Source organism: Trichomycterus rosablanca, chromosome 2 (assembly GCF_030014385.1).
Source record: "Trichomycterus rosablanca isolate fTriRos1 chromosome 2, fTriRos1.hap1, whole genome shotgun sequence".
Taxonomy (NCBI): domain Eukaryota; kingdom Metazoa; phylum Chordata; class Actinopteri; order Siluriformes; family Trichomycteridae; genus Trichomycterus; species Trichomycterus rosablanca.
Window position 1 is genome coordinate 37328974 of NC_085989.1, and position 11811 is coordinate 37340784.

Consider the following 11811-nt stretch of genomic DNA (forward strand, 5'->3'; position numbering starts at 1 on the left):
TGTAATGCCTGATCAGTGTATGTTGCCATTTGCAGTTATGCATTTAAGCTACTTAGGTGTAGCATTCAAAAAAAAAAAATTTTTTTTAACTTTTTTTCAAACAACCCACATTTTGTCCATGATTTTTACTGCGACCCAGACATCACAAGCAATGCATCAAGACAAAACACAAAACGAAATATACTTAATTAATAAAAAAGAATAGTTTATTTATTTATTTATTTATTTCTGCGGCTCATTTAAAAAAATAAAGCCTGCTATCGGGGACAACAGTTGCCACTTGGTGTTGGTGAGAATTAAACTCCTAACTTTCTGATCAGTGGTCAAGTATCACCACTGAGTCAACTCTGCTCTCTGAATCAAATCAGTGTTTGATAAATGTTGATGAATCAGCTTCACTCACATGTGCTTCATGTGCATCTTTGTTTTCCCAGGAGGTGAAGCTGCACAGAGTGATAGTGTGGATGTGAGAGCCAGTGTGCACTACCTTCACATCATTGACAATCAGCAGACTCTTTTCGAGCTGTCTCACAGACTGGAGCCCAGAGCGTAACAGCGCCATCTGATGGACATTCAATAATAATGCAGCAGAACGCGTGGCACTACTGAGACTGATTCTCCCAGCACTGACTGAATGAACTGGCATGGTTGTTGGTGGCATGCACTGGATGGATGGAGGGTTTCAGCCTCTTCACAGCCAAATCGAAGACAAGACTGAATGAGAATTTATAATGGTTTTATTATGGACTGTCAATGCAGAGTCATTAGTAGTCTGTGGGTAAACGACCCAACATGGCAAGTGTGAAGTTTTTCAATATTGTTTTGTTGAAGCGTCTAATATTCATAATGAGGAATAATGTGTTGTTATTTATGTATTTGTTGAGTACAAGTAACGGTAAATGGGAACTTCAAAGGAGCTTTTAGGGTTGTGCTTGACTTTAAGGTTCAGTACAGAACAGGCATTGGAACTAGTTTTGCTATTTAATTATCTGTGAATAGTATTTAATTATATTAACAAAAAAATATTAGCGTAGATGTCCCAGGCTTAGTCTATCAAACATATAGCCTAAAACCTTCTTCAGGAATAAATATACCTATGTTTTTATTCTGATTCCAAATTCCCAGAGGTGGGTAGTAACACATTATAAACACTTTTTTATTCAATTGAATGGGACCACAGTTGACTATTTTTAATAGTGTAAAATTGTACCACGTAAAAAAAAAAAAAACATAAAGCTGAGCTGTGCTGATCGTTTCATGCTTACTCCAGGCTATCTTTCCTAAAATGCCTCACAGTGGTGTAAACAAGCCCTTCCCATCTGCCATCCCATTTTCTTTGCCAGTCCATGAACACTCAAAGTAACAAATATTCATATTCAAATATTAAATATTTAAAATATTTGCATACTGTATGTAGTGAACACTAAACCATTTGGTATCCCTGAGTAAAACTAAATAGAATTGGGTGGATTACTGTGAGTAAGTAGAACTGACAGCGTTTCTATAATGTGTCGTGCCTCTACCCACCTTTGCTAATTATTTATGCTTAATTGACCAGACTTGGTAAACATAACCTGTTGAGTTTGGATGTTTGGATAACCGTGTCCATTCTTCATATGTGCCACAATGTTGATTCAACCCAGGAGAGAGAAGGAAATCCCTGACCCAGAGATGTAATACAGAGGTTAATACTGTACATACCTCACACATATCTTTGTCATTCTAAATATTGTTGGTTGTTGTGATTTCATTTGGATTTAATAACAGAAAGCTGTAATTGCTTTTGTGACAGCAGTATTATTTAATACTTTGTTCTTTTGGACTGTGCAATGCTTCAGACTTCTGATCCACTGGATAATGGAGTGCAGTGTTTTCTCACATGAGCCATCAGGTTTTTCTTCTGACTTCATATTGGACTACACATTTCATTTAAAAAGCTGGTGACGCATGCACATTGTATTTGCACTTTTATCTTTGTTTATACAGTAATGTGTAAGATTGTATATAGTTTATATATGTACATGTTTATTGTGAAGCATCTGCAGACACATTTCTGTGCCAAATATAATTATGGGAGAGTGATTTATTATTGAAGATAGTAAAACCTTGTTTAGCCTTACCTGCAGTTATAACAGATCCATTCCACAAAGAGATGTCGTGCTCTAGTACACACATGTTCACTGGATTATATTGTTTGTGTGGTTAAGTTCCTTTTACTGTTAAAACTATTAGAACTAGTCTTTGTTCAGGACTAATAAAGGGAATATAAATTGTAAATTGGTTTAGTGAAATCCCTGTCACTTGTTTTAGAGACATTTAATAAAAAGTCATGAATAATTAGCTGTATTTTGCAATAAAAATACATCATTTTTTCATATTTGGCTCTAATAAATAAATACTGCACATTTCCTACTGCCATTCAATTGCATTGGATTGAAGCATTATTATTTATTTATTTTTATTTATGTTCAAGTTCAGCCTCAAGGACAATATAGGTGCAGATTAAACTATCCAAACAAATCATTTAATGTGTAATATCTGTAATATTTCAATATGCCTGTTGTATTTTGTTGCTCTTTCTTCATGTTCAGCTGGTTTGCATGTGCTAAAGACGCTCACAAATTCACTGGTTGGTGTAATCTGCAAATGTAAATAGAAATAGATATGCTTATGTTTCAAACCCCAAAATGCAAAGCAATATGGTCACCCCGTTTTGTGTGTTTATCCTTGTTGATATAGAAACCACATCCAACTTTTCTATAATATGCATTTTTACAGCAAATGAGTGAATAAAACATTCATGTAATATGACTCAGTCTGTAGTGGAGTGTCTGTGGTTATCTGTAAATAACAGACAGACAGTTTGGAGTTTCGTCTGTTTAAGGAAAGATTTTCAAAAAACTGTTAATAGTCAGTGTGTCAGCAGGTAGACTGGAAATGGGAGGCAGTGGCTTATTCTCTTAGTGGGCACAAAATTAGGTGGATTACTGTGAGTAAGTAGAACTGACAGCATTTCTATAATGTGTCGTGCCTCTACCCACCTTTGCTGATTATTTATGCTTAATTTACCAGACCTGGTAAACATAACCTGTTGAGTTTGGATGTTTGGATAACCGTGTCCATTCTTCATATGTGCCACAATGCTGATTCAACCCAGGAGAGAGAAGGAAATCCCTGACCCAGAGATGTCACACAGAGGTTAATACTGTACATACCTCACACATATCTTTGTCATTCTAAATATTGTTGGTTGTTGTGATTTCATTTGGACTTAATAACAGAAAGCTGTAATTGCTTTTGTGACAGCAGTATTATTTAATACTTTGTTCTTTTGGACTGTGCAATGCTTCAGACTTCTGATCCACTGGATAATGGAGTGCAGTGTTTTCTCACATGAGCCATCAGGTTTTTCTTCTGACTTCATATTGGACTACACATTTCATTTAAAAGCTGGTGACGCATGCACATTGTATTTGCACTTTTATCTTAGTTTATACAGTAATGTGTAAGATTGTATATAGTTTACATATGTACATGTTTATTGTGAAGCATCTGCAGACACATTTCAGAATCAGAATCTTTATTGTTCGCCAAGTACCAGATGTACAAGGAATTTCTTTTGGTGCCAACATACATACATCAAGTTAAATAATTGAAAAGAAACACTATATATAAACATAGAATAAGATATATAGCAGTGACATGAATAGTACAGCATCAGTCATTGTGCAATGAAGATGTGCAGTACAGTACACTGACAGACTTTAAGTAAAAAAAGAAAAGGTATATCATATATAAACAATAAAAAAAACAATATAGCAGCAACATGAACAGTACAGCATCAAAGTGTGCAATGGATGTGTACAGTATGGTACTGACAGACTTCAAGTAGAAAGATTGTGCAATAAAGATTATTTACAGTAGGTAAGGTGCATATGTGCATTAACTGTATAAGTGAATATATATATATTTCTGTGCCAACTATAATTATGGGAGAGTGATTTATTATTGAAGATAGTAAAACCTTGTTTAGCCTTACCTGCAGTTATAACAGATCCACTCCACAAAGAGATGTCGTGCTCTAGTACACACATGTTCACTGGATTATATTGTTTGTGTGGTTAAGTTCCTTTTACTATTAAAACTATCAGAACTAGTCTTTGCTCAGGACTAATAAAAAGAATATAAATTATGGACTGGTTTACTAAAATCACTGACAATCATTTAGACACATTTATTAAAAGGTCATGAATAATTAGCTGTATTTTGCAGTAAAAATACATAATTTTTTTCACATTTGGCTCTAATAAATAAATACTGCACATTTCTTACTGCCATCCAATTGCATTAGATTAAAGCATTATTATTTATTTACTTTTATTTATGTTTATGTTCAACCTGAAGGACAGTATCAGTGCAGATTAAACTATCCAAACAAATCATTTAATGTGTAATATCTGTAATATTTCAATATGCCTGTTGTATTTTGTTGCTCTTTCTTCATGTTCAGCTGGTTTGCATGCGCTAAAGACGCTCACAAATTCACTGGTTGTTGTAATCTGCAAATGTAAATAGAAATAGATATGCTTATGTTCCAAACCCCAAAATGCAAAGCAATATGGTCACCCCGTTTTGTGTGTTTATCCTTGTTGATATAGAAACCACATCCAACTTTTCTATAATATGCATTTTTACAGCAAATGAGTGAATAAAACATTCATGTAATATGACTCAGTCTGTAGTGGAGTGTCTGTGGTTATCTGTAAATAACAGACAGACAGTTTGGAGTTTCGTCTGTTTAAGGAAAGATTTTCAAAAAACTGTTAATAGTCAGTGTGTCAGCAGGTAGACTGGAAATGGGAGGCAGTGGCTTATTCTCTTAGTGGGCACAAAATTAGGTGGATTACTGTGAGTAAGTAGAACTGACAGCGTTTCTATAATGTGTCGTGCCTCTACCCACCTTTGCTGATTATTTATGCTTAATTGACCAGACTTGGTAAACATAACCTGTTGAGTTTGGATGTTTGGATAACCGTGTCCATTCTTCATATGTGCCACAATGCTGATTCAACCCAGGAGAGAGAAGGAAATCCCTGACCCAGAGATGTAATACAGAGGTCAATACTGTACATACCTCACATACTGTATATCTTTGTCATTCTAAATATTGTTGGTTGTTGTGATTTCATTTGGATTTAATAACAGAAAGCTGTAATTGCTTTTGTGACAGCAGTATTATTTAATACTTTGTTCTTTTTGACTGTGCAATGCTTCAGACTTCTGATCCACTGGATAATGGAGTGCAGTGTTTTCTCACATGAGCCATCAGGTTTTTCTTCTGACTTCATATTGGACTACACATTTCATTTAAAAAGCTGGTGACGCAAATATTTTTTCATATTTGGCTCTAATAAATAAACACTGCACATTTCCTACTGCCATTCAATTGCATTAGATTGAAGCATTATTATTTATTTATTTTTATTTATGTTCATGTTCAACCTGAAGGACAATATTGGTGCAGATTAAACTAGCCAAACAAATCATTTAATGTGTAATATCTGTAATATTTCAATATGCCTGTTGTATTTTGTTGCTCTTTCTTCATGTTCAGCTGGTTTGCATGCGCTAAAGACGCTCACAAATTCACTGGTTGTTGTAATCTGCAAATGTAAATAGAAATAGATATGCTTATGTTTCAAACCCCAAAATGCAAAGCAATATGGTCACCCCGTTTTGTGTGTTTATCCTTGTTGATATAGAAACCACATCCAACTTTTCTATAATATGCATTTTTACAGCAAATGAGTGAATAAAACATTCATGTAATATGACTCAGTCTGTAGTGGAGTGTCTGTGGTTATCTGTAAATAACAGAAAGATATTGTGTGTACAGAAGCATATTCATGCTGGAAAGGGAAAACACTCACTCAGACTGATGGCAGGTTAAAAGCATATCATTTATGTGCTATCATTAATTTTATACAACTCAATTACTTTCCAAACTTATTAGAATGGGTGCCCACATACTTATGGCTTCTGGATCTGCATGTGAAAACCCTGTCTGGGTATCTGAGCAGTCTGTCTAATTAAATGAAAATAGAAATGAATATACAAAGTCAGCACATCTATCCAGCTGCATGTGGGCTGTGTTCATTAAAATCTTGCTGACTTGAGGTCTGAATAAAAAAAACACATTACATTTACTTTGACTTTTACTTGATTGCAGACAGGATGAACCTGAGATATTTCATGTTTTGTCTGCTTAACTTCATTTCATTTATTGATAAACATCCATTTCTGCATTTCAGGCAACACATTCCAAAAAAAGTTGGGACAGTAAAGCATTTATCACTTTGTAATGTTGTTATTCCTTTTCACCACACATAAAATATGTTTTGGCACCGAGGATACCAAGTGATTTAATGTTTCAGCTTTTATTTTGTCTCACTCTTCCTGCAAACACGTCTTAAGATGTGCAACAGTACTGGGTCGTTATTGTTGCATTTTTTGTTTCAAAATTCTCCACAAATTCTCTATTGGGGACAGGTCAGGACTGCAGGCAGGCCAGTCCAGTAGCCGTACCCTCTTCTTCCACAGCCATGCCTTTGTAATGTGTGCAGCATGTGATTTTGCATTGTCTTGTTGAAAAATGCATGGATGTCCCTGGAAAAGATGACGTCTTGAAGGCAGCATATGTTGCTCTAAGATCTCTAAGACCCTGGCTTTTGGACTTGTTGCTGATCACAGTCTGGATGGTCCTTTTCGTCTTTGGTCCGGAGCACACAGCATCCATTTTTACCTGAAATGCTGATTCATCTGACCACACTACGTATTTCCACTGTGTGATGGTCCATCCTAGATGCCTCTGAGCCCAGAGAAATTGATGCCGCTTCTAGACATGGTTAACATAGGTTAGCTTCTTTTTTGCACTGTAAAGTTTTAAGTGGTATTTGTGCATGTAACTCCGTATTGTAGTGCTTGACAAACGTTGGTCAAAGTAATCCCTCACCCATGTGGTTATATCAAGTATTGTTGAGTGGGGGTTCTTGATGCAGTGCCGTCTGAGGGATCAAAGATCACAGGCATTCAGCTTAAGCTTGCACCCCTGGCCTTTATGCACTCAAATTCCTTCTGATTCCTTGAATGGTTTAATGATATTATTTACTGTAGAGGGAGAAATATGCAAATCTCTTACAATATTTCTTTGAGGTTCATTGTTTTTAAACATTTCAATCATTTTCATACATTTGTTGACAAACTGGAGATCCTCTGATCATCTTTGCTCATCAAAGACTCAGCCTTTCCTGGATGCTGCTTTTGTACCAAACCATGATTACAATCACCTGTTAGGAAGCTTGCAGCTAGCAAGAATTTTTACCAAATCCATAGACAGGAGAAATTGAGTTCTTTATAAGTATACGGTGAAGTTTCTGAAAATCATGGATGCACATGTCAACCCAGTTTGAAAAGTGGTGTGAAAGATTTTATAACGTCAACTTTGAAACACTGTGAGCTGGTGATATCTCTGCATTAATATTAATATGGATAATTTATGTGCATCTATTCAGAGGTACATTGAATAGTGGCCTCATGCCAAAGTCAGGAAAAAAGACAAAGCTAAGGGCAACTTAGCTGGTTGCTCAGGCATAATGCAAAATCCAGCCGTCAATCAAGCTTTATGTTACAGTAAGTTAAAAGTAAGCACAGGTGTTAATTACGATCAAGGAATTGAAAAGTCATGCTTGTTACAGCTGTTCTACAGCTGTTGGTGTGTCTGTTAGGTGGAGCTATGGCATACATGGAGTGCATTATTACCTTTCCTGCTGGGAAACTATAAAAGAGGAAGGACGAAGAAAAAAGAGGTGTGGAGAGAGGGTGTATAGTGTTTTATTTAGATAGTCAGTGTTAATTTATCCTAGTGAATTAGAGGTGAACTGTACAGTCCCTGACAGAAGTTCTGTCGCTTATCCATGTTGTGGAAACAAAAGCTTATAACCTGACTTTAAATTCATCCATTGGTTTTAGAAATGACTCATATGAAAGCTGAAACCCTCCCAAATGAGGTTTAATTTACGAAAATAAATTTGCTTCACTGCAGAAATATTGATCATTTAATGAACACAGAAAGGTCAGATTTTGGCAAGACAAAAGTTTTGTCGCCCACAGAAAGTAATGTGAAAATCAAACAAATAATTTACTTCAAATATAAAGATATGTTTCATAACATTGGTGAATGAAGTTGTGGTGCTATTAGAGCCATATTTAATATTTTGTGTGACTTCCATGAGCTTTAAGGACTGCATCCATGCGGTTCGACAATGATTCATACAATTTATTGATGAAGTCATCAGGAATAGCAAAGAATGCAGTCTTACATGCCTTGGTTTTGTCTTCCAAGCTTCCTCTTTCATCCTACCCCAAACATGCTCAATGATGTTCATGTCTGGTGACTGGGCTGGCCAGTCCTGGAGCACCTTGATCTTCTTCGCCTTGAGGAACTTTGATGTAGAGATGGATGTATGAGATGGAGCACCATCCTGCTGCAAAATTTGACCCCTTTTATGATTGGGAATGTAAGAGGTAGCTAATACTTCTTGATATTTTAGGCTATTGATATTGCCTTCCACCTTGCAAATGTTTCGCACACCCCCATACTGAATGTAACCCCAGACCATGATCTTTCCACCACCAAACTTAACAGTTTTCTGGGTGAATCTTGGATCCATACGGGCTCCAGTAGGTCTCCTGCAGTATTTGCGGCGGCTGTGGTGTAATTCAACTGAAGATTCATCTGAGAAATCCACCTTCTGCCACTTTTCCAGCGTCCATCCGTTTAGCAGGCTGTGGGCCTTTTAATTGCCTTTTGTTTAGTGCTGGCTTCTTGGCACTGATTCGACCATGGAGGCCATTTCGAGACAGAATCCTACAAACTGTTCTAGTTGACACAGGGACTTGAGGTGACCAGGCCTGGTGGAGCTCTGCTGCAGTGGAAGAGGGGCTGGCTTTGGATTTTCTAACCAACAAACGTTCCTCCTTAGCAGTTGTCTTGCGGGGTCTGCCGGACCTGGGCTTGTCAAAAACATCTCCAGTCTCTTCAAATCTTTTTTTAATTCTTTGTACTTGACGCTGAGACACATTAAAGGTGCCAGCCACCTCTGCAGTGGATCTGGTCTTCAGCCTCTTGATAATCAAGGCTTTGGTCGCAGGGTGGATTTTTGGCATGTTGTCAGAGGTGAAGTTGCAGTTCAAGTGAAGGTCTGGGGTGCTGGGGTTCTTTTTATACACACCCACTAATTAACCGATCAATTAGTGAGCACAGGTGAGGCTGTAAACTAGGATTGGGTGCATTATATGACAAGGCGACAAAACTTTTGTCTTGCCAAAATCTGACCTTTCTGTGTTCATTAAATGATCAATATTTCTGCAGTGAAGCAAATTTATTTTCTTAAATTAAACCTCATTTGGGAGGGTTTCAGCTTTCATATGAGTCATTTCTAAAACCAATGGATGAATTTAAAGTCAGGTTATAAGCTTTTGTTTCCACAACATGGATAAGCGACAGAACTTCTGTCAGGGACTGTAGATACTGTAAATACTGTGTGTGTTGTATAATCGTATAACCTAAGCTGACATGTACCATATTTGGGGGCTCATCTGTAACAAATGTTTATTATGTTTATTTATAATGTACAAAAGTAGATCATTTAATAAATCAATTTCTCCAGGGGTAAGCCAGGCCAAAACAACAAACAAAACCCAACACTTCCCTGACTTCCAACCCAAATCTTCTAACTAACCTGTAAACAAAAATAAAACAAAAAGACAAGCTTCTACCATGACTCCCTAACTATCACAAAACCAAGGGGAAAAAAAAACAAAATTTTCTTATTATTAATTATGTATTAAAACAAAGTATTATAGATATTAATATTATAGAACAAAAAATAATATGCTATTAATATTTTAACCCAGGCAGTTCTTTCTGTATTTACTTACATTAAACAAATGGGCATGGCTTATTTAAGTTGTCAATAATAAACCACAAGACATATAGATATAGTTGACTATTACATAGTAAATATAAAATTCAGTTATAAATGCTGACTGCTGACAAGTTACCATACTGAGTTACTGTGCACAGTAGAGAATACCATGACCAATATCATGACCACACAATGAATCCTCCAAGTTATTATAAATGTAAGGTGTTCCCAAAATCCCACTGGTGTGTAAATGCGCACTGTCTTCCACCTGCACCAATGACATCAGTATCCAACGTTGTTAATGAATTAGGCTGCTAACGAGGTATGAAACAATTAGCACTTGGTTAATTAATTCCCAGTTTCTCTGCAAATGCCTGCTCAGCACTTTGTCCCAAAAATGATGACGACTAATACCCTAGCCACCACTGTCTAATAAACGAGAAGATACCAAATCAAATTAATGTTGTAAATTTGATCAAAAATTAATATTATTGCTATTTTAACTATCACTCTGCATTTAATTGCCTAGGATGACAAAGTGAAAACATATTATCAGAGTTTTTTGAAAATGTATTAAAAAGATTTGATTAGAGTAAGTATCTGTGAACTGCCATCTCTTATTGTTTGTGGATGTTTGATGGATTTTAAATCTAGGCTTTAGCTGGACCACTCAAGACATTTATTTCCTTGCCTGGTAGCAAGTCTAGTGTTGTTACCATTACATTGTTGTATTGAAAGGTGACCTGTCACAGCTGAGAAGCACCCCCGTTTCACAAGCACCACCATGTTTTACATGTATTAACATGTGGTCTGGGCAGTCTGGTACTCTCATGTTCTAGACCTGTTTGTATAATATGTTGTGGTCGGTGCAGTTTGGTACTCTCATGTTTTGGACCTGTTGTGGTCTGGGCAGTGTGGTACACTCATGTTCTGGACCTGTTTTTATAATATGTTGTAGTCTGAGCAGTCTGGTACTCTCATGTTCTGGACCTGTTTTAATAATATGTTGTGGTCTGGGCAGTCTATCATGTACTGGACCTGTTTTCATAATATGTTGTGGTCTGGGCAGTCTGTCATGTACTGGACCTGTTTTCATAATATGTTGTGGTCTGGGCAGTCTATCATGTACTGGACCTGTTTTCATAATATGTTGTGGTCTGGGCAGTCTGGTACTCTTGTGTTCTGGACCTGTTTTATGATATGTTGTGGTCTGGGCAGTCTGGTACTCTCATGTTCTGGAACTGTTTTCATAATATGTTGTGGTCTGGGCAGTCTGGTACTCTCATGTTCTAGACCTGTGTTTATAATATGTTGTGGTCTAAGACGTCTGGTGCTCTCATGTACTGGACCTGTTGTGGTCTGGGCAGTCTGGTACTCTCATGTTCTGGACCTGTTTTATGATATGTTGTGGTCTGGGCAGTCTGGTACTCTCATGTTCTAGACCAGTTTTTATAATATGTTGTGGTCTGGGACATCTGGTGCTCTCATGTTGTGGACCTGTTGTGGTCTGGGCAGTCTGGTACTCTCATGTTCTGAACCTGTTTTTATAATATGTTGTGGTCTGGGCAGTCTGGTATTCTCATGTTGTGGACCTGTTTTAATAATATGTTGTGGACTGGGATGTCTGGTGCTCTCATGTTCTGGACCTGTTTTTATAATATGTTGTGGTCTGGGCAGTCTGATGCTCTCATGTACTGGACCTGTTGTGGTCTGGACAGTCTGGTGCTCTCATGTACTGGACCTGTTTTTATAATATGTTGTGGTCTGGGCAGTCTGGTGCTCTCATGTACTGGACATGTTTTTGTTTTTTTTAATGCATTTTCTC

General features: G+C 36.9%; 1 protein-coding gene across 2 annotated transcripts in view; it reads left to right on the top strand.

Moving 5' to 3' along the window:
• rapgef5a (Rap guanine nucleotide exchange factor (GEF) 5a) overlaps positions 1–2811 on the top strand; it is a 117945-nt gene extending 115134 nt beyond the window's left edge. For both annotated transcript variants that reach the window (XM_063015108.1, XM_063015113.1), the window contains exon 26: positions 435–2811. In XM_063015108.1, the coding sequence (XP_062871178.1) occupies positions 435–553 (119 nt within the window). In that variant the 3' untranslated portion in view covers positions 554–2811. The remainder of the gene's footprint in view (positions 1–434) is intronic.
• The last annotated feature ends 9000 nt before the right edge of the window (positions 2812–11811 follow it).